This window comes from Gavia stellata, chromosome 1 (assembly GCF_030936135.1).
Source record: "Gavia stellata isolate bGavSte3 chromosome 1, bGavSte3.hap2, whole genome shotgun sequence".
Lineage (NCBI taxonomy): Eukaryota > Metazoa > Chordata > Aves > Gaviiformes > Gaviidae > Gavia > Gavia stellata.
This window is the reverse complement of record NC_082594.1, coordinates 103,226,708-103,250,002: the sequence shown is the minus strand read 5'-3', so window position 1 is coordinate 103,250,002 and position 23,295 is coordinate 103,226,708. Positions and strand designations below refer to the sequence as shown.

At 43.9% G+C, this 23,295-nt stretch overlaps 1 protein-coding gene across 1 annotated transcript in view; it reads left to right on the top strand.

Annotated features, from left to right (window-relative positions):
* Positions 1–23,295, top strand: part of HUNK (hormonally up-regulated Neu-associated kinase) — a 58,454-nt gene that overhangs the window by 12,678 nt on the left and 22,481 nt on the right. The window contains exons 2-3 of the mRNA XM_059819679.1: positions 8,684–8,976; positions 17,934–17,989. Of these exons, the coding sequence (XP_059675662.1) occupies positions 8,684–8,976; positions 17,934–17,989 (349 nt within the window). The remainder of the gene's footprint in view (positions 1–8,683; positions 8,977–17,933; positions 17,990–23,295) is intronic.

Here is a 23,295-nt window from a genome sequence, read left to right as displayed (position 1 = left end):
ATGTCTGACAGTCCTAACGAAAGAGCTGTGATTTCTCTCTGTCCTGAGTGGGACATGTGTGGTCCTTTCTGAAGGTGTACAGTTTCTTGATTTCTGGTATGCATTTGCTTGGATGATGCTTTTCTTCAGTGCTTTATTTCTTAAGATAGTGGAACTTTTTATATAAAAAATTATTCCTTTGCTGTACTGTAAAATTTGCTAGGTTGTAACAGCTGAAGGAAAGCACAAACGCTACCCAGTGAATGGAGCTGGCATTTTCTAGTCCTTGCATTCAGTTGTGAAAAGCTGATTGGTTGCCCAAACTGCGATACCCTTGAAGGGATTGCTTTCAGGACTGTGCTGACAACTGTGCAGGCTTCAAAGTTAGGTCTGTTTAATATGATTTGAATTGGCCACCCAAAATCACCAGCCGGTTTTGAAAACTAAGCTCAGATTTTTGTGGTGAGAACAGTGGTAAATAAAAAGCAAGCTACAAGTGATGCCAGACAGCTATCACTGAAAGGAAGGAAGAAAAGAAAATTAATTCATTGCATGAGCCTTCTTGGGCACTTCAGAAAAGAGCTGGAGATGGGCTTGCACTAATGATGGCTGTAAAATATGTACGTGTTCTGGCTCTTCTTCTCCTGGCTGAGCTTAAACCAGACAGTAAAGGTTTGTGGGTTTAGGTGCAAAAGTCCAAGTCTCAGGCCTTCCCATTGACTGTCCTCCCAGCTGCACCCTGTAGTCTGCGGTTCTGAACTTCATCTGAATGGTCCTGAACTTCATCTGAATGGTCGGGGTGCACCAGTCCTCCCGCGGTCCAGGACGGTGCTGAGAGTCAGCAGTGCTGCCTGCCTTGGCAGTCATCTCCAGCAGGTCTGCCAGAAGTAGACTCTGGCAAAAAAAGAGGAGGGGAACAAAAGAAAGAAAAAAAAGAAAAAAGAAAAAAAAAAAGGCAGGGGGGTTGTCCCTCCAGTAGCTGAATAGTCCCTCCGATAGTTGAAGTTGCTTCTCTTATGCTGTGTTGGTCTCCTGGCCAAATCCCACGGTGCTTGCTGGATTCTTATTCAAACCAGTTTCCTCTCAATTCAGCTGGAGCTCCCTTTGGCAGAGGTCTGCAGGAACTGCCTTCCTCTTATTTAAAGTTAGGAGAGAATTTGCAGAAGGAAACAATTCAAGTGGTTGGGTAAGCGGAGAAAACTCTTTAAAAGTCCTTAAAATGTCATACCCTGATTTTGCAAGGTCTCGTGCAATCTTCTGTTCTCTGTGAAGTTAAACATGTTATAACATTGTTTGCCAGGCTGGGGCCATTACCGTGAAACTGTTCTGGATGTTATTGCAAGTGCCTGACATGACTGTTGTTCAAGACCTCTTGACTTTGACTCGGCAAACAGGCTGTTGAGAAAACCCATTTTCTGGCAAACAGGAAGGCTTGCTGCCGTTGAGGTGCATCCTTCTGCCAAGAGACAGCCTGTGAAAAGACATCCGATCTGGCAAGCAAGAAACCCAAGGCTGAACTCAGACCTGGGTTCCCCGAGTGCTAACGTATCGTGTGACTGAAGTCACTGCTGGTCATATGATTGTTACCTGGGTTTTATTCAGGTGGAATCATGATGTGTCTTAACTGGTTGAAGCTTGAGATTCACTAGGGAAAGCTAGGTAGAGGGATAAATATTTTTACTCTAAAACCATGGCTTGAATAAAGCTCTTTGCAGCTTGGGGAGGTGAGGAACAACCAACCAAAAACCAGAAACCCTATTGCCTTCCATCAGTTTTGTATGTAGTTGAAAAAAGGTTCTACAGCAGGCTTGGATCCACCTTCCCCCCAATATTACTATGTTTTTGGGTTCAGCTTCATCCTGGTATCCAACATTCGGTTTCCCATCGGCAGTACAATGCAGGCATACCATGCCTTGAATTTCTTATTGAAGCACAACAGAAGTTGAAAAATACAAGTTTTCAAAGCAGGTTTCCAGCACCGAGGAGTATTTATGGAGGGTTGGTCCGAAGAAAAAAAAAAGTCTCAGTAAGACTGAGCCGCACTCTGACAAAACAACACTGCTGCAGAGCAGTCAGGCAGTGATCTGGATAGACTTTTGCATGTCCAGTGGGTAAGCAAACATCTTTCCCTCCCTAACAAAAGCACTACTTCTTGAACTGTGATTTTTCCAAGTGTCACTGTCGGGGTTATAAATAGCTAGCAGAAGGGGAGGGGGAGGAGATGACTTTGACTTCTGCCGACTGAGCACCCGGAGGTTCCTCCTGGCTGGCGCAGCAAACCCGTCACCGGCTCCGTGGGCTCGGCGTGCTGTCGGGGCGCAGGTCGCGGGAGCTGCCTGGTGCGAAATGTGCCTCTTTCTTACATGGATGTATGGACGCTACGCTGGGGCATGCTTAGGATGTGTGTGAGCCACCTTCCATGCTTTGTTGCAATTTCATATGTTGAGGCATGACTGTTTACAAGGGGGAAGCAAAATGTGTTTTCTCTGGATGCAGCAGTGATCTAGCAACCGAAGCCCTGGCTGCCAGATTTCTCCAGGCACTGTTCGGTACTTTAAACTATCTCTTCTTGCTTTTTCTCAGGGCCTTGCTGTGACTGTTTTTGTGCAGTTTGGTGCCAGTCAGCTCCACCCTCCACCGCCTCTCTCACAGATTCACAAACCCTCCTAAAACACTAGTTGGCAAAAATCCTCTGCCAGTGTGTGTCAGATATGTGCCTTTGTTTGGGTGATGACACGTGCCTGTATTTGCTGATGGTGTTTTAGCTGCTTGGTTCTGTGAGCAATGTCACCGTCTCCTCCAACGATCTGTGGAGAAGAGCGGTGCTTACACTTCCCCCTCACCTCCGCTCCAGTACACTTTAGCCCAACCTGAACTATTTTAGTGCGACGCTCGAGAGAAGCAGCAGTTGCTCATATGATGTGTCACACCATAAACTTCAGGAAAGTAATTCATTTCAACAGTGTAATTCTAGGACTCGGGAACCAAAAATACGGCCTATTACTCCTCTTTGTACCTCATAACAGAGAATAACCTAAACCATTTATTTATTTACACAGCAAAGGTTTACCCAAACAAAAGTGTTGAATGTCAAGAGCCACTGTTGCTACACATTCAGAGTAAATACTTGCTTTATAATTTATTTTTTATTTCTGTGCCAATATCGGCCAAGAATTTGAGTCAGGAGAATAGGCATGATGCAGATGATACAGAGACAAAGAGCCCCTACTTGAAACTTGGGAGAGCAAAACTAAATAATTGGCATGTCTTGAGTAGGTTATGAAAGCTCGATGTGTTTATTTTATGGTTATCTAACATCTACAGTATTTTCGCTACTGAATGCTTTTTCCTTCTGCGTGAATGAGATTTTCAGGTGTATGCACACACATGTACACCGTACAGGAGGCATGTGTATTAAAGGCATCGGGGCACATTCGGTCTTCACTTACCTTGGCCTAACTCTGAATGAACTCAAAATTGGGGATATTTAGCAAAGTCAACCCCGGAGAAACTGAGTGCAGAGTTTGATCTCTAGATTTCCTCGATACGCTTCAGAATAAATTGTAAATCAGGAGAAAATCCAAGAAACCCAAACAAGTGAAAAAGTCCCACCAGAGCTCTACGTGACAGTGCTGGCCCCTTTGCACAACCTTTGTGCATGGGTTGCATTTCACTTAGGAAAGCAAAGTGATCCTACAAGAAAGCAAAAGCAAAAAGAGCAGTGCAAGGGAAACGGCATTGACTAGGAGGACAGAAGAATAAGTGAAAGGAGTAGTAAGGCAGAAGACCTGGGAGGAACAGAGAGGAACAGGAACAAAAGCTCAAAGCTATTATGGAGAGTATCCATATGAAAGTTGACAGGCTGCTTGTGTGTTTGGGTCAGCTACGATTTTTTTCTTTAGATATATAGAGGTTTCTTTAAAGGCCCTGGCTTTTGAATGGAGATGGAGAGGGGGGCATCTGTCTGTGATGTTTCCAGGGTGCCCCGTGCTGCAGCACGGAGGCAAGGTCCCACAAATGTCTGTCCCAGGAGCAAACAGTATCGCACTGGAGCTAGTTTCCTGCCTGGTGTGGGAGATGCCAGTCTCCCGTAGTCTCAACTTGTGTTTTACTCTTCTCTTTCCCCTATGCAAAGCTGTTGCTGAAAGAAAACTGTTGTCTCCTCCTTTGTCAGCTCTGTCAGCTGTGCTGGTGCATCTCTCGGACCCAGTGCAAGGGGCGTTGAAGGGGGAAAGGTAACTCGGAGTCAAGGGTGGGTCTGACAGCGGCTTTGCTTGTCTGCTGGGATAGGTAGGGTGCCTGACCAAGTATCTGTCAAAACAGAGGAGAACATTTGTCCTTAAGGCAGAGAAAGCTAGTTCTCTGTGATAGTGAAAAAGTCATCAAGTGGTCACAGAGTTGGCTCTGTCTCCTGGGTTCGGGTGGTTGCCCCTGCTCCCCACAGCCGTGTGCAGCCTGGGCAGCAGACGTGCCTGCATTTAGTAATGTGCTTTTTTTTGGTCAGTGGATTGGAGATGACTTACCAATATGGATAACAGATTACTGTTCTGTACTGTTAATACTTCATGGTTTGTATGCTGCAGCTGTGGAAGACAGCAGCTTTTTTTTTTTTTTTTTAAACTTTTGCAGAGACTGTGTTGTGTTGCAGCAAACAAACTGGCATCTTATGTTTCTGTAACCCCTGAATTTGTTTGTCCTCACCAGAATAATTTCTGTGTTTGCTCTCTAAATAATCCATGCAAGCCTCTGTTCTCGGTCCTATCTCATTAGATGGAAGAACATACTAATTTAAGACTGTTTCCTTGGTGAATCACCTGAGGCTTTCAAAAATTGTGAAGTTAAGCTGTGATTTGCCTCTTGTTTTATCTTACGACTAAATGATCTTTCTTTAATGTGACTAGTCAGGAATGTAGCTTCCAGGTGTTTACGGTCCTGATGCTGCTCTGGGCTTCACCCAGGCAGCTGTCTCATGAGTGGTGTTCAGCCTTATCTCTTTATCAAGGGTATTTCATCAGAATGATCTTTTAGCAGCAGAAATGTATCCAGCTAGTAACATGCTCAGCAATCCTGACTTCTGGCTCTGAAGACAGACCATGAAGCCCCAATTCCTGTAGTTTTATTCTTCAATTCCTCTGCTGATAAAACTTGACTTTGATTCAAGGCGTTCATGTCAAAGGGTCTGGATCTATTTTTGTTGTCGTATTTCCAGACCATATTTTTTGTGGCTTTTGTTCTCTAAAGGAAAACCCAAATGTTCGCTAATTTAACCTTTCCGTTGCTCTCAGAAGAAAATAAAGGTACGGCTTGTCAGACTGGGAGCTGTCATGTGCTTGATGTGTGCTTGGCACTTTCTCAAGCTAGGAAGGCTGCCAGGTATGCTTTGAATAAGTTTGTCTCCCTGTTGCTGAAGCCCATCAGCCCGCAGTGCCATGGATTGTAATGATGTCATTGGCCATAGTGAGTTTGCTGCAAGTAGTTAGTTTGTCGGCCGTGAGGAAGGATGTTGTATGAGCTGGAGGTGCAGGGAAGCCTCTTGGGCTTGTGCTGTTGTCTGGATGTTAAGGCTAGGGTAAATATAACTCTGAGGTTTTCCCCACATTTGTTATTCCTTATCATTGTAAGAGTAAGGTAATGCAGGAGATCACACACAGAATGAGTGATAGGGGTTGGAAGGGACCTCTGGAGATCTTCTAGTTCAACGCCTCCGCCAGAGCAGGTTCACCTAGAGCAGATTGCACAGGAATGCGTCCAGGCGAGTTTTGAATATCTCCAAAGAAAGAGACTCCACAACCTCTCTGGGCAGCTTGTTCCAGTGCTCTACCACCCTCAAAGTAAAGAAGTTCCTCCTCATGTTCAGATGGAACTTCCTATGACCAAGTTTGTGCCTGTTACCTCTTGTCCTGTCACTGGGCACCACTGAAAAAAGACTGGCCCCATCCTCCCTTAGGTACCCCTTAGGTATTTATAAGCATTGGTAAGATCCCCCCCTCAGTCTTCTCTCCTCCAGACTAAAAAGACCCAAGTCCCTCAGCCTTTCCTCATAAGAAAGATGTTCCAGTCCCCTAATCATCTTTGTAGCCCTTTGCTGTACCCTCTCCAGCAGTTCCCTGTCCTTCTTGAACCGGGGAGCCCAGAACTGGACACAGTACTCCAGGTGCGGCCTCACCAGGGCAGAGTAGAGGGGGAGGATAACCTCCCTCCACCTGCTAGCCACACTCTTCTTGATGCACCCCAGGATGCCATTGGCCTTCTTGGCCACAAGGGCACATTGCTGGCTCGTGGTCATCCTGTTGTCCACCAGGACTCCCAGGTCCCTTTCCACAGAGCTGTGCTCCAGCAGGTCAGCCCCTAACCTGTACTGATGCATGGGGTTATTCTGCCCCAGGTGCAGTACCCTACACTTGCCTTTGTTGAATCTCATAAGGTTCCTCTCTGCCCAACTCTCCAGCCTGTCCAGGTCAAGCTGAATGGCAGCACAGCCTTCCGGTGTATCCACCACTCCTCCCAGTTTTGTGTCATCAGCAAACTTGCTGAGGGCACACTCTATCCCTTCATCCAGGTCATTGATGAATATATTGAACAGGACTGGACCCAGTACTGACCCCCAGAGAACACCATTTGGTACAGACCTCCAACTAGACTCTGTGCCACTAATCACAACCCTCTGAGCTTTATCAAACAGCCAGTTTTCAATCCACCCCACCGTCCGTTCATCTAACCCACGCTTCCTAAGCTTGCCTATGAGGATGATGTGGGAGACGCTGTCGAAAGCCTTGCTGAAGTCAAGGTAGACCACATCTACTGCCCTCCCCTCGTCTATCCATCCAGTCATGCCCTTGTAGAAAGCTATCAGATTGGTCAGACATGACTTCCCCTTGGTGAATCCATGTTGACTACTTCTGATAACCTTCTTTTCCTCCAGATGCTTTGAGATGATGCCCAGAACGAGCTGTTCCATCATCTTTCCAGGGATGGAGGTAAGGCTGACTGGCCTGAAGTTTCCTGGGTCTTCCTTCTTGCCCTTTTTGAAGACTGGAGTCACATTGGCTTTCCACCAGTCCTCAAGCACCTTGCCTGTTCTCCAGGACCTTTCAAAGATGATGGAGAGTGGCCCAGCAATGACTTCTGCCAGCTCCCTCAGCACTCACAGGTGCATCCCATCAGGACCCATGGACTTGTGAATGTCCAGTTAACTTAACTGGCCTCTAACTTGATCCTCCTCAACCAAGGGAAAGTCTTCCTTCTTCCAGAATTTCTCCGTAACCTCCAAAGTCTGGGACTCTTGAGGGCTGGCCTGGGACTCCTGAGTCTGGGACTCCTGAGGGCTTTGATCCTCCAAAGCCAAATCAAGGCAGACAGCAAAGATGCAGATGCAGCATCTTTGTGCCTCCATCTGGGGGGCAGAGGGATCGTGGCATTTTCTGTGCGTTTTGTTGGACCTGTGCCCATGCAAACAAGACTCTCTCACATCATGTAAAATTCAGTGTCACGCAGGAATACCAAGCACTGTGTTTCCCCCGCCTCATCCTGACAAACAAGCAGCTGTCACTTGGGTAATGATGGGCGAGCTGCAGGGTCCGGGTGCGTGTGGTGAAGGACTTCCTTTGTTGCAGAGCTCTGAGGAAAGGAGGAGCCGGGAGGAGAATTTTGCGGTGCCTTTTGTTGCTCAGCTGGCACAAGCTGTTAAATCTTTGTCTGGCGCAGATGACCTGGAAGTCTGCAGCAGCCAGTCTAAATAAGAAACCTCAATAAATAAATAAGAGTCTATAAATTTGAGGCAGAAAAAGGCAGATACTTTTATTGTGACTATTTAGTGAATCAATTAAAACAATAAAAGGAACCAGATTCTGTAAGCGCAGAAAAGAGCAATATCCTAGCCGGTTCCATCCTTTTGTTCTCGTGCTGTTCTGCAGCAGCAATGAGAAGGAGAGCATTTGGATAGGCGCTAGCACGTGCTATGTCGTAGATTGCGGTACAGTCTCTCCTTAGTTTATTGTGTACTTTCACGATGGGCTCCAGTTGACTTGGACAGCTCTGAGCAGGTGTGCCACTGAGAATTTACATTAAAAAAAAAAGTTTTGCGTTCTTGGATTTTGCAGAATTGCTCAGTTCTAGAAGTAACAAGGGAATCATCTTTCATGTACGTTTTAAAAGAGGGAAAAGAAATGTGCCAGGGAGTGATACCAAAATAATTTTGGTTTTCTTATTTTTTTTTCTTCTTTTTAATAATGCAAAACTAACATTCAGCTATGGCTTGAGAAACTTATCATATCATTTCAAGTTGTATGTCGAAAGCCAGTAACAGCCAAAAATGACCCTTACAACTTGCAAATGCCAGCCTGAAGACTTTCTGAGAAAATACATCAAATAGCTGGCCACCATTAAGTGTGCTAAGTATTTGGGTATGGTTAATGAGGTTGTCTCCTTCCCTTTGTTATCTATTTCCTTGCAATAACTTTTATCTGTCATCATACAAGGGGATAAAGAAAGAAATCATCAGTGGAGAGGGTGGAGTTGGAAAAGCAGCTGTTTCTCTGACCTGGGCAGTTGTGCCTGAAACCATGGTGTATCAGTTGAGACTGACATCCTGTGATTTTATTTTATTTTATTTTTTTTTTTAAATTTGAGGTTGTTTATACAAGGTTAAAGCAAGAAATCATCGCTGTGACTGCTAACAACCCCCTCTCCTCTTTTTTTTCATTAGGTGGCAGTGAAAGTAATTGACAAGAAAAGAGCCAAAAAGGACACCTATGTCACCAAGAATCTGCGACGGGAAGGGCAGATCCAGCAAATGATCCGCCATCCAAATATTGCTCAGCTGCTGGATATACTAGAAACTGAAAACAGCTACTACCTTGTCATGGAGCTATGCCCTGGTGGCAACTTGATGCACAAGATCTATGAGAAAAAAAGACTTGAGGAGCATGAAGCGCGCAAATACATCCGGCAGCTTATCCTGGCGGTTGAACATCTTCACCGGGCAGGAGTAGTTCACAGGTAATCTTAAAAACCCTCTCTGATTGTAATTTATCTCAGAGCCTCTAAGTGGTATTTTGGCATTTATTTGTATAGTAACGAGTGTTCCTTATAAAAACATATTCCTGACAGCTTTTTTGCCTAATCTTCATGATACTGTTTAGATGCTCTTATTGTAGATATTAGAAAGTATCTGCAGAAAGCACTTAACTAAGTGTGTAACTTCAGGTGAGCACACGGGAGCTGACATATCCTTAGAGATAAGCCTGTGCCTTGCAAAAGTAGGGCTCTTTTCCTGCAAGTAGCACTATTTTGACTCTTCAAAGTGCTGTACGAACATTAACTAATGAATCATTTCACTATTTCTTTGAGGAGGTGGTTGTATCTGTTGTTTTACTGGTGCCAATACAGCAGTATGGGGAGATGAACTGATTTGCCCAAAGCCTCACGGTGACACAGCTGGGACGAAGCCTGAACCGGGCTTCTGATTCTCTGCTCTTTCCGCTGGTTATATTGCCTCAACAGGACCTCACAAGTTTGAGTACTGTGAAGTACAATGCAGAGTATGCAGTTGTTCAGTTCATCTCACAGTGTCTTCTCAGGAGAGATCCAGAGCTGTTGTGATACATCACTTTCTTTCTCTATGACCTTCATTCGATCAGTGGATAAGCAGGGTGTGGATCTCCTTGCAGGAGGAGGATGCTGTGGAGTTAAAAGTCTACCTGGGCTCAAGGGGAAACAAGACAAGTTCATCAGAGAGAAGTCTGCAGAGGGTTGCTGAATAAGGAGCAGTTACCTCTGCCTGAAGTCCCTGAGCAGCAATTGGTAGAGTCTAGGAGAGTACAGGTGGAGGTGTCACACGTGATTGCCTGTCCCTGTTCCTTTCTCCACTTAGGTGTTCTTGGAGACAGGAGGGCGATGGGCTGGGTGAACCTTTGGTCTGAGCCAGTATGTCTCCTTTTCTTTTCTTAGGTGTATTTATAGGGTATTGTCTAAGAAGAAGGCTCCGCTTTCTAAATTTGGGCCAACTGGTGTTAAATCTGGACTCCCACATACTTCCCATATGATGCTGAGCAAGTTGTGTAAGCCCCATCCTCTTAGGTTATGCAGGCAGGTAGTAGGAGCTAGGCACCTGAATGCTTTTGAGGATCTGGGTCTTAATTTCCTTGGCTGCACTGACTCTGTATGACTCTCTGAGGGAGAGCTGTTGTACACACCCGTCCACAGGGCTGCTGTGCAGGCAGCTGGCAAACTGCCTGAAGGCAGCCCACAGCCAGCTCCTCCAGCTGTGCCCAGCTGTGTGCTGAGCTGCCTACCGCTGTGCAACGCTGTTGGGTGCATCTGACTTGGTGGAACTCCATGCGCTCTGAAAACTGCTTTTTTTTGTCTTGAATCTCTCTGCGTTTTCCCTGTGATTGATTAGGGATAGGTGCTACGTGCACATACAGCCTCAGGTGTACTGAGGTCTTATCTCAAGCTAAATTTCTGGTACCACTGTAATATAAATATTTGAGCAGCCACCAGGTCGATTCTGCAAGTTCTCTATCAGCAGCTAAACTGCTGACCTCTTTAAATTATTAACCCCACAGTTTGGGGCATGGAAAAGGAAGAAGTCTACTTATTGCTTTAAGGGATCAATTGATATCCGGTATGTACAGAGAGAGAGGAAGGAAAAAGGTCAAAGTTTCTGAGATGGGCAGAGGAAAACCTGGCAGGAACAAGATGAACACATTTAGCTTTTAACAGCAGGATTGAGTTCAGCAGCAGTTCCTCTCCCTGAAAAATTTACCCTCTGCATAGTGGCTGAAGTGCTTAGGGGGGGTTGATAGGTTTGGCTTTGATTCCCTTCCTTTTCAGAGAGGATTCAAACCCACGTTTTGTACCAAAATAGCTCATTCACTAGGTACAAGCCACAACTGACAGGCTACTGTGGCGGGAAGAAGGCGAGGCTTTGGGTCCAAAGAGAACATGAGCACGAGTTCCCGTATGGATGCTGCATGCTCGCAGCAGTTTTGGCCCTCACCCCCTCTTTCTCTCTGCTGTCTCTGTGAACATAAGCACAGCTCACAGAGACTGAAGCGTGAGGGACCTTCATGAGTGGAGGAAGGAAGCAGCCCTGGAAGTACTGATATGCTCTGCTGCATCTGGCAGCTGAGCTCTCTCCATCCAGCCCCGTGGTGTTGGATTAATCCTTACCCCAAAGGCAGCAGTGGAGTCCATCCACTCCATTTCTCAAATCAAAGTGCAGCACAGAGCTCGTCCTTGGGATTCTTCCATCCAGATAATGAGCAGGTCCAATTCTGCTTAAACTGATGTAATTTGACAGAATCCCAGGCAGTACATCTGCAAGTATTTTCTCTAGCTTAACCATTCAATGTCTTGACTTATTCTGCAAACAAAGTATGTAAAGCAGCATAGAGATGCAGGAAAAACACTGATGGCGTGATCCAGATTTATTCTTCTGGCTCTCTGCGAGCAAGAGAGGGAGAAAGAATAGTAGCTACCCCAGGACTTGTCCTTCAGCATCTCGGGCTTTTGACCATGGCAACTCTAAAAACAGACTACTTAATCAGGAACTGAAGAGGGGGAAAAAATAGTGCAGAAGTCTGATTCATTCTCACCCTGGATGAAATGACGATGTTCTGTTGTTGTTGTTGTTGTTATTTTTAAAACAGGTAAAAATAACAGCATTTTCATCTGCGTGGTGATCTGTGGGTGTTTGCATTCACTGCCTGTGAAACAAAACACGGCATCCTAGGCCAGAAAGCGGTCTGCTGTTTGTCTCTCTCCAAATGCTTTCATCATTCACATTGAATGGGGCAGGACATTGAAAAGTGTTCACTGGCTATTTTGTTAAAAAAGGCACGAGCATTTTTGTCTGCGTTATTTGGGGAATAATATAGATTATTTGCCCTGTTCTATAACTCAAGATGAAAAAAAGCCAGATGAAATAAGTTACATGAAATTCGATTACACTATTTGACGAATATTACTCGGTAAGCTTCATGACTTGCAATCAAGACTTGGCATGGCAGAAAAGCACTCTGAACGAGAGCTGGGACCCAGAACTCCATGGAAATGCCTCTTTTAAGAGGCACCAATGTGCGAACAGCCTAAAATTAAAAAAACTTCAAGAAACCTCATTTTATTTAGAGAAGTTAAAAAAAAGATACTCATGTTTGACTGTATAGCTGTATTTCAAATTATAAACATTTAATCTGCTACAGTGGATGAAGACTGCAAGTTCTTGAGTGCAGGAGCTACATCTTCAGTGAGGGGTGTCCAGGGTTCAGAACTCCTTGGCCGCTCGCTGAAAAAAGAAATGCTGCTATTCTAAATATAATTTCCTGTAATCATTTGTGTTTCATTCCTTCTATCAGAAGAGCTGGTTGGTTGCTAAAAATATACTTGCAACAAGCTCAGCTGTGAATCAGGTAGGAATATTTATCTTTCCCTCTGACATAGGAAAACAAACCCAAATGGCAGTATCTGGTGAAGCTTTCTCTTTTCAGAGGCATGTGTACATGTGTTTACATAGGCCTTCATGCTGTCAAAAAGCAGGATGAACAATAGGCCCCTTGGGAGTATAAGGACAACAGAGAAAATGAAGTGAAAGCCTTGGTGCTTGCCACTGCATCCCACAGGAAATTCTCAACAACCCTTTTAAAGTAATTTTAACAAAATTCAATCCCATTCAGTGCAATTACTGTCAGGATGTCAAAGAAAAGAATTTAATAATGTATTGGTAGCAATGATAGCTTTCTGTATTCCCCCTTTTTCTGTCTTCATGGCAGCATATTTGTACCTTCCACTGCCATTTTGTAATGAAAAGCAGATCAGGAGTTTGAAAGACACAAAAAAACCCTGAGGTTTTGAGCGGGGTTTATATATTTTTTTCATGATCTCTTTCCCTAGCAGAGTAAGGTGGTGCCATATGATCCAGTTGCTCAGGGTGCTACGAGACTCCTGCCTTGGTACCCACCACTTTGACATGTTGGCTTTGATAACTTCTGTTCTATTAATTTTAAGTGCCAGTAGTCTGGCTGCTGATGCAATATTTATGACAGATCCTGCGCTACAGAACAAAGTCTCCTTTTGAAGTGCAAAGCTGGTTTGTCTTTCTATTTTATGTCAGATATCAAAATTACCTTTGGGCGTTCTCTCTTGGAGTACTCTGCTGTAAACAAACTAAACATTGTTTTAGTGAAGACAATGGACTGAATTCCTCTTTTACAGAGGCAACTGCATTGAATTCAGTGACATTGTGACTGATAGATGAATCAGGCTCAATAACTATTTTTATTACAAAGCCTTTGAAATGTATACTGATGTGATGATGAACCCAAACCTCTGCAACCTTTCCAGCTCACCGTTGGCTCTTGCATGGGGCTAGAAAGTGGGCTTGTGGGTTGGTAGTTAAGGAGTGATTTTTCGTTGTGCTGTTGTGGTTAAAAATAAGATGCAGGAGACAGCAGCTAACCACTGCTGCTTTGCAGCTGCTTGCTGGCAAAACCTTCCTTCTCATCCCTCCTCCTCCAGACAAGAAGTAAAGTGTGAAATGCAAAAACTTCTATTTTGCTGTCTGATGCCTGCAATAGCACTGAATAAGCTTCTTTGAAAAGGATGCTGCACTGACAGCTGAAGCCTGGGGTAGCTCACCCAGTGAAGCAGGCTCATGTTGCTTGGTGGAGTCACTGGCTGGAGGTGGGGTTTCCAAAGTGGTCTGTGAAGCTCTAAGCAAAGCCAGAGAAAAATCAGTCCCATCAACAGAAGAACAAACTCCCAAACAAACCATCCCGTGAAGCAGGCGTGTTTTCAAATACGGGGAATGATGGCTGTATGCTGCTAGCTCTGCACGCTGACAAGGCATAAATATATGCTGATTCTCCACATTGTGGTAACGCAGCTTGATCTTGAGTGTCTTCATTATTCATAGATCTGACTAATGTGTACCATAGTTAGACACTCTCAACATCACAGAACTAAGCTCTGAGAAAAAGGTAAAAATCTTTGTTCCTCTGGTATTTAATCACTGAGGGTGCACTCTGGTATTTTGAAGTTTTTCAGCAGTGAATGCCAAAAATTTGCTTAAGGGAGGAAAAAAATAATAATCCTTTAGTCCCATTTTCTAAGGCGCCGAGACAGTAAGGAACAAGATCAGATTTACCTCAAGGAGGGAAACTGAAGGTCTCCAGCATCTACGTTTCTTCTCCCCACCTCAACCCCATGCAGCGTGGCACGTGCTGCTGGCTGCATAAGGGAGCGCTTGCCCAGCCTTTCCAGTTGCAAAGCAGCTGTGTCCAGCTCCAGCAACCCACCAAGAAGTGCAAGCCACATGCATAATTATGAGGACTCTTGAATCTGCATGGACTGGCATGTGTACATGACGTTCAATGCTTTGGGTCTTCCCATTGACTTCAACAAGGGTTTCAAGTGTTGTGTGTGTTGTAGCTGGTAACTCACATCCGTTCTTGCAGTTTGCAGCTATTAAAAACATGCAAAAATCTCCACTGACTAGAATAAATAAGGTGGTATGTTTGCTTGTGTTTGTTAAACCATTTATAATATAGTGCATGAAATTCAGGGTTCTCTAACACTTTTGGGTGCAATGGTGCTACTTCTTCCATTACAATGAATTACTGTAAACATTCAAACAAAGCAGCAACTCAGATGAGCCTCTCTTTGTAAAAAATAATTTAAGTTTGAATCAGGCAGAACTGATGTAATAAAGCATTTAGGAACTTTGGGGAAATCGGTCCTGTCTCTCTGTAGGATGAGCAGATACATAATTGGATTGTACCACTGCACTTTTTGTTAAAAAGAGGGTAATTTTGAATAACCCCGCTGTCCTGACGGATGCGGATCCTGTCCAGACACATAGGCTCTATTTGCACTTCTGCTGTCGTGGCTGCCGGTACCTGCCATCTCTGTGCCCTGCTGCCAGCCTGCTGCAGGGGATCGGGCTGCCCGGGGGTCCGGCCCGGTGCCCGCCCGGGGGTCCACATCTGCGTAGCAGTCGTTCTCCAACTATGGCTTAGTCTGGGGATTTTTGGTTTGGTTTCGTACAGCTTTTGCTTCACATTTCTAAGGCTGGTTCACGTGGAATCTTCTCATTAGGTTGTATCAAGGAGTAAAAAGCTGTTGTCCTAGCTTCTGAAGAAACACCAAAAAAAAGTACTTTCATATTGACAGGGGTTGACAAAAATGTGGTGCATATGGACTATTAGATCAGTTACCACTTACTGGCAAATCTGCTGAGAATAAACGTATGGGTAAACATCTTTAACCAGGTCTGAGTGCACTCTGTAGTGAGACTATATTTAATATTATTTTTCCCTCTGATAGCTCTAAAATGTCATGTAATATTTACCTTTAGTTTTATTTTTTTAACCTTGAATCCTTTTAAATATCTTTTCTGTGTTTATTTTTAGCCCTCCTGTCACTCATTTATTATTCTAATTGCCTGCGTGTCTTTTCTCCTCAACTTCCAGTTTTCATCTTTCCCTTCCCTTGCCTTTATTTTTAAAGTCTTACCTCCTCTTAGCTAAGGTTTAATATACTCAGAGCTTCCAAATGGTCTTTCTCCTTTCTTTGAGACGTCGTAATGAGCATTGCAGCGTATGACCTGAAGCTCCATGTGCTTCTGTTGATTTCAGTTTAGTTTTGTTTTTCGGGGTTTTTTTTGTTTTTTTTCCTCTTTCCCATACTGTTTTTTTGGCAGTTTCTCCCGTTAAATTCTCAGCCCTGATATCTTTCTAGAGGCTAATCACACTGTCTGTTAAAACCTCCACCTGCAAGCAATAAAGATGCGAGATGTGAAGAAGTAAGCCCTTTTTTGGCAGTAGAGGGAAGCAGAAGTGGGTTGATCTGGATCCATCTGGCAGGGCACGTCCTCGTTGTATCAAGCCATTTCTCAGCAGCAGCGGTTGCCCTACGAGGGAAGCTCCTTTTGGAGGGTGCAGGGCGGCGGGTCTGCATCGCCATCATGGCACGTGGAGTCTCCCGCGGATGAGGAGAGGGATGCTGTGGATGCCAGCTGGGCTCATGGGGTGCACAGCCCGGAGCCGGTGCTCACCCTTGGAGCGGGAGCAGGGCTGGAGAGTGGGCTCTTTCTAGGTTGGGTCTTGGTCAAAATGCCACCAAATGTGGTTACATCCCTGTCGTGGTATTTGAAATTAGCTGACACTTTTAACATGGCTGGTTTCCTCAAGTCAACACACTGGGTTATTGCCAGAGGAGGGAACATAATCCCCTCCTCCTGTCTCTCAGGCTGGTGCCTTATTGACTGAGTCACACTGCTTCTCCGAGAAGAGGACTGGTGCAGAAGGCAGTCCTCTCCTCAGGAAATGTTAGGCTTTCTCTAGGAAAGCACACCTTTCTCTAGGAAAGCCTGGATATTGTCCCTGAATACCTGAAATTGCAAAATATTCTCCTTCAGTAGACTTATGTAGTATTTCCTCTGTATCTTTTAACACGTGAAGCAAGGAAAATCTGCAAGAAATGCTCACTGGGGTGTAGAAACATCTGTTTGGAGAAGGTCCTTGTGGTCCTATTGATGAAGTGAGTGGCATCCTACCTGCAAGTACTCCTCTGCCTCAGGTTTATTTGAAACACAGCATGGGCATAAAATTAAATGGAGAGGAATGTTTTAAAAAAGGCTTGGAGTTGGTCACAGCTATTTTTCTTTCTTTCCCAGATCCTTTCTCGTGGAAGTACTTTGTTTGGTTTGGTTGGTTTACTTGTCTTATTTTATTAAGCCTTATATCTTCATCTGTAATAGAGGCATCCTTCATTACTCCCTTTGCCTTACAAAGGCAAAATACCATGGATGTCACTGGCTTCCCATAATTATAGCTGATGGCTTTATTATCCAGATTTTTCCGAAGCGTGCTGGGAGAAGCATCATTGCCCGTCTGAGCTATTGAAGTCCCAGCATGCTGATTGTTAGAAATAGTTTATGTCTGGATGGGGGAAAAATTCTTGTGATAAAGACACAGCCAACTGCAAGACGTCATGGACAAGTTGTGTAGCAACCTAAATGATTTTTTCATATTATACTTAATGCTTAGTCTGTACAGTTTGAGGTTTTGGGGTGTGATCTCTGGGATATTGTTTTTAGGTAGAGCATGGCTTAGGAAAGCGCAGCCACGTTCTTAAGTGATGAAAGGGTACATGTAAAGTGAACAATGTGCTAACGTACATATCAGAAGGGTTGGTCGTCTTGTAGGAGACCGCTTTCATTTTATCCTCTCTCTCCCAAAACTGGTCCAGGCCCTGATCTGTGCAGTGGCTCTGTGGGGTCGGGCAGGGTGGCATGGTGGAGAGAGCAGTAACATGGCACTCAGTAAACCTGTGTGACGTCTTCTCTTGGCTTTGTTACTGGCCTTCTGGATGGCATTGGGCAAGTCATTTCAATCCCTCAGCCTCAGTTTTCACTGGGAGTACCATTGCTGACCACCTCTATAAGGAGTTTGGATGCTTCATCCCCAGGGAAGATTGATTCTGGTCTCCCTTGTAGACAATAGCAGAGGACAGACGTTTGACTCCTCAGATCTCTGCAGAAGAAGGTTTATTGTTCAGCTGTGGCCAGTGAAGAGCCTTTGGTTATGAAGAGTAATGAGAAAGTGACCTCCAATTCCAAAAACATATATTTGAAATGTTTCCAGTGTATAAGATTTCTGCAAACTTTTAAGTACGTGAGAAATTTGAAGAACCTGATTAATTACAGGATGTACTGACAAATGTTTACAAAGTCATTTTGTGCCTGAATAATAGGTGTGAAACTGTGTGTGAAAGCACTGGTAATTGTGGAGAGGAGACAATGCATGGGGCTTTCTGCTTTGAATGTGGAAGGAACTGTGTGCGCTGCTTTCATTATACGTGTTATTGTATATGAATCTTGTAAATACACTGATGAGAGTGATGGGAAGCTGCTCCATTATTTTGGAGGCTTACTCAAAATATTTTCTTTCTTTCAGAGACTTGAAGATAGAAAATCTGTTGCTAGATGAAGACAACAATATCAAGCTTATTGGTATGAAACCAGTTTGGCAATTCCAGTAATTAAAATTGGTAGTTTTGTAAAGAGAGTTTTTGAGACTTCATAATCCTCCATGTGACAACTGCTAATGTTGCTGCAGAGAGGAGCTGAGAGAGTATAGATAGCAATCAAGCTGTTCCTGACAGCATCTTGTGAAAAAAATGTTCCAAATAATTCAGCTTTAACTGGGTACGGGAATAATCCTACATCTTTTAACCAACAGCTTTCGTGTTCAAATCAGGAACTTTGTAAAGAATTAAAGAATTGACACCACAAAAGTAATTTATTTTCTTATCTTGATAATTTCATATTTACTAAGGGTTGGATTCTGCCCCCATATGCATATGTTTCTGCTGAAGTTAGTGGGAGTTGCACACATTTTTAGCAGCTGGCAAAATTTGGTCCTATATTTATATTCGTTAAATTTGCTTCCAGCACCCAATACGAAACTGGTTTAGAGGGCTGTTAAAAAATAAAAAAGATCAACGATAGAGTCTTGATTGCATTTGGGTATCAGTTGTACACAGCACTCGATTCATTCAAGTTGTGCAGACATTTTAGATTAATCATCGGTGGGTATAGTCTCTCACTGCCTTTGCATAACTCCCATTAATGTTAATGTGGGCATTGAAAAGAAAATACTCCCTTCATAAAATGAACCCCAAACATCTGTTTATATTTATCTCCATGCCTACACTTTTGCCAACAGCAGTGTCTGTGGTTGCAGACTTAAAAACTCAACTGACTTTCTTTCTTCAAAAGGTTTCATGATCTAAAAAGTGATGAAAAACACTTAACATTCAGGTCAAGTGGACACTCACTGTAACGTATAAAGCACGTGCATCTCCAAACAAACAAGAGGAAGATGGTTAATGAAATCTGAAAGACTCAAAATTTACTTAGGGAATTCAGTCTTTGGAAATATTACCACAATTTTTAGTCATTACTCTGTAGCAAATCAACTGACTCTGGGAAAATAATAGCAAAAGAGAGCTCTGCATTACCTCAGCTATGGGTCAAGAGGATACTGATATGTTACCATGAATCATTCATCTGTAATGATGGATACCACCCATTATCTTGATTTAGCAGATAAGTGAGACCAGATGGTTTGCAACAGTGCTGTATGAACATCTGATAGAGTTAAAGAATTTCTATAACTTTCCCATTATTGGGTGTTTGATTACACAACAGTATGTGAACTTGACATCCAAACCCAGACCTAATCAGATGATACATGTACAATTAAAACTCACATGCCAAAAAATTACTTCAGAACTGTTCCTGCAGTTTCATTTGCTTCAGTTGCATAGAAAGGCCTCCTCACAGTGGGTGGTGTGGGAAGAATAGAGAAGAGAAACAGTTCGATCTTCCATAGCCTCGCTAGCGTTGAAATAAATTGTCCTCAGGTCTGCAGCCTGATGTTTTAAGCAAAGCAGATTGTACACAGTATGTATTTTAAAACAAAGCAATTAAATCCCACCATCCAACTGGGTATGTTATAGGAAAATAAAGGTTGCTTTATTAGTAATAATTTTGCTGTAAGTAAAAACAGATTTAATATCACAGTCAGCTCATGCCATATCTTGCTAGCGACGCTGGTGATCTCTGGTTGTTCACCCTGAAGAAGCAGTGCCTCCATTCTTCATGCTCTGTGTGCTGCGCTTGCAGGGAAAGCTGGCGCAGGGGCTGCAGAAACCGGCCTGAGGGCCCTGGGCAACCTCTCCTCACCAACACCTCTTTTCCAGCTGGTAGCAGAAGTAGTGCTTGAGCTGCCGCGCAGCTTTCCATTGCCACCAGCGTTTCCCAGGACAAGGAAAATTTGCCAGCACCCGTCTCTGGCTAGTGGAATAGACCAGATAATTTACTCCTCTTCCTCCTCCCTGCCTGTTCCCTCACTCAGCTCACTCAGCACTTAGTACAATATTTTATGTAGTCTGTCTTTCTAGAAATGTGATGTATCAGTTGTGTCACCACATAGTCCTGCCCAGGAACGTTCTTCAGGAGTGAAGAACATGTTTTGAGGAATTATGTGCTGCTTTTCATGCTTGAGAGAAGAGACTTTTAAGCTACAAAGGCAGCTCACATTAACTGCTTTGGGGTGGGAGCTTTTGTAATAACTGTGAAATTAAGAAAACCCACCATAAAGGAAAAAGAAAAGGTGAAATGAAGATTAAAAATGTACCAAGAAGTGACATTGAAAGTCCCTGCTTGTTGATGTATTTCAGTGAGAACCGAATCCCTTGAGTCCCTTTCTTCACCCAGCTGCTTAATGGCACCTTGCTTTTGTTACTCTTTTTAGCTACATGACAAAGTGGTTTATAATGCGTTCTTAGATAGTATTATTAGAAAAATTCCCTTTGCTGCGTTAAGTGGACTTATTCTTAGCTGTCTGTTAAATCTCAAATCTAAGAACATCAGGATTGGAAACGCTGGAAATAATTCACTTCCCTTGACATCTACCAGCCTATGGTGGTAGGTGTCTGATAAAGATGCCGTGAAAAGCCACTCACGGGCCATGCGAAGTCCTTGGCATCCTGCTCAAGGACCTATGGCACCAAAAGGACCCTGCCAATACGTAGCTCTGCTGAGCTCTGTGGAGGTCTGCTGGTCAAACTTGTCCATCAGCTTGGTGCTAAGGCTTCTGTTGTTCAGTAACTCTTTCCCTATTCCAACTGTCACAGCTTCAGAGATAGCCATATATCCATAGCTTAATGTTGATTTCCTGGAGGCGTTAAAGAGTAGTAGTGTAATGCGATACTTCGATAGTACGAACAGTGGGGGTGGTGGAGTTTCCATGTCATAATATTTACTTTGGAAAACCAAGTGTGGCCTTTGATCTGAATTCTGTAATTAGCTCAGCTTATTGAAAGGAAGCCCAAGACAGAGGCAGGAATGGCAGTGGAATTGTCAGTGTTGGTGGTAATACTGTTCTTATCAAGATCAGCAGTGCATCCTTAATAAAAATCACACTGCAATCATGACGTGCTGCCACAGTGTTAATAACAATATTTCCATTTCTTTTGTGATAAAATCCCTGTCCCCAATATGCATGTATTTGCATGCATTCTCCATTTCAACAGGCACTAGAAAAAAAGAGTATACTAGCCTAAATTAAACAAATGGGCTGAAAAAAGTAAGTTGTTTATAGTTTAAGCAAGTAAGATCATTAAAACCTCCACTAGAGTATACCTCCATTGATAATGATAAAAGGATGCTGATTTACATCATCACAGAATATAGCCCTTATATACTTTGATTGTAAAGTGTTACAGTCAAGTAATTCTGAGGTGGTATGACACAGTAGAGTAGAGACCATGAATAATACTGTATGGAGATACTATTTCTAGGAGTTTTAAAAAATATTTTACAGTTGACATAACTCATCTCAGGCCATAGCTAATAAATACATTAATTAAGTAAATGGATCCTCGGAAGTATTTGTATAAGCCCCAGGGATAATACATATATAGCAGAGATGATTAAGCAGTGTCCAGAGACAATTGTCTTCCATCAGAGGCAAGGAAATTGTCTTGATCCTCCCTTCAGTTTTGACAATGCTCTCCAGCAAAGCCCCTTTGAGCCTCTTTGGATGTTAAATGTGGTTTTTCTTGTCTCTTGTGCTTGTCTCACTCTTAGAGATGCAGCCAGTCGAGTGGAAAGCACTGTGCAGTCATTTGGGCACTCCGGCTCACATAGTCATCTTCATAATTGCATTTTTTTGTAAGCATTATTATTTTTTTGCCTGATTTTGTAACGGAACAAGGCTTATGTGACCGCCCTGTCAGGGGACTTCTAATGCCTTGAGGAACTCCTTCAGCTAAATTTAACATGGGGTAAAAGCTAAAGGACAGGCCATTACTTCAAGTCTTCTGCAAATAAGTAGGCAGATAAGGGAAAGAGACCCAAATTAATGACTCTGTGGAGAGGAGAGTATTGCATGGGCTCAACCGTTGCCTGCTATATTTGGCCTGCAAGATGTGATGCTTTTAGCCCATCCAGGCAGGTGGGTAGCACACCCAGAAATATGCTATTTTACAAGACACATGGATGCAAGACACAAGCCTGTAGGAAGAGGATTCAGCAGCCTGCTTCTGACTGCCTCACTTATGTATAAGAAAGTTTTCATTTTAAACATGCATGCATTCTGGGAATTTTTAAGAAGACGGGGTCAGAAAAAGAAAGGAACAAAACAGATGTCAGTGTTCTTAATAGCAGTTGTTGCAGCAGTTGCAGCTGTCACCAGTAACAAGTTATTAATAAATGCGAACATCTTTGATTGTGACCTCCCTAGATCCACTGCTCCAACTGGATAAGTTGCCCTGCAGCAAAGGCCGTTCTTCCAGCCTGTCAGCTTTGCCCGTGTCATCCTCCTCCTTGCAAGCTTGTCTTGCTTCTTCCCTTTACCGCATCAAGTTGTTTGACTTCACTTTCAAGACCCTCTGCAGCCTCTCCTCACCTTCCCGTGTCATCTCTCAGGCTGTGGTTTCATAATTGGTTTCTCCCAAGCCAAGCATGGTCTGCCACTAGAGAGGGTGGGCTTGCACGTTGCCCCCAGCCGCTTCTGCTGATGGTGCTACTCTGTCTGCCTTTCTTTCCTTGCTTAGTGGTTTAATTTTTAAGATCCTTTTTTAAACCCAGCTCACCCTGCAGCCATACCAGCACTGGAGGAGACAAGGGCGATTGCGGGAACACCTTTCTCTGTGCCAGCCTGGGCTTGGGTTGGCTGAGAGCGCTTGGGAAACTGCAGCCTCCTTTGGTGCGGAGAGGCGGCCTCTTGTCTTCGGTCAGCTCATGGTGCCAGCCTTTGCCAGTCCCTTGGTATTACTGCCAGCAAAAGAGTGTCAGATACACCCAGGGGCCAGAAATACAATCATTGAAGGCAGAAGTCGGGGAGGGGGAGAGCCAAATCAACACATTCCCGTTCTTGCTCCAAGATCTGCCTGTGTTATTTCAGAGCTGAAATGCTGACTCTGCAGCCCTGTGCATTTGTGCATCACCACAGCAGTCCCAGAAAGCAACCCCCCCGCCTTACATCTGTTGGCTCATTTACACGATTTAGAGGAAAACATTGAAGAAGTCCCACTGAAACTTGGCCTCTACGTAACATACCGCAGCAGTATGGAATCCACGACAGCCTGTGGTGGCTTCCTGCCCCGTGCGCATCACATAGTGCCTAGGACAGGCTCAGCTCCGGTTGTTGCCATCCAGTTTCCAGTGAAAAGTAGTTGCTTTGTGTATGAAATTGATAATTGTGCATGTTCTAAGACTTTTTTATTGTTTGTAGAAATCTCTTGGTT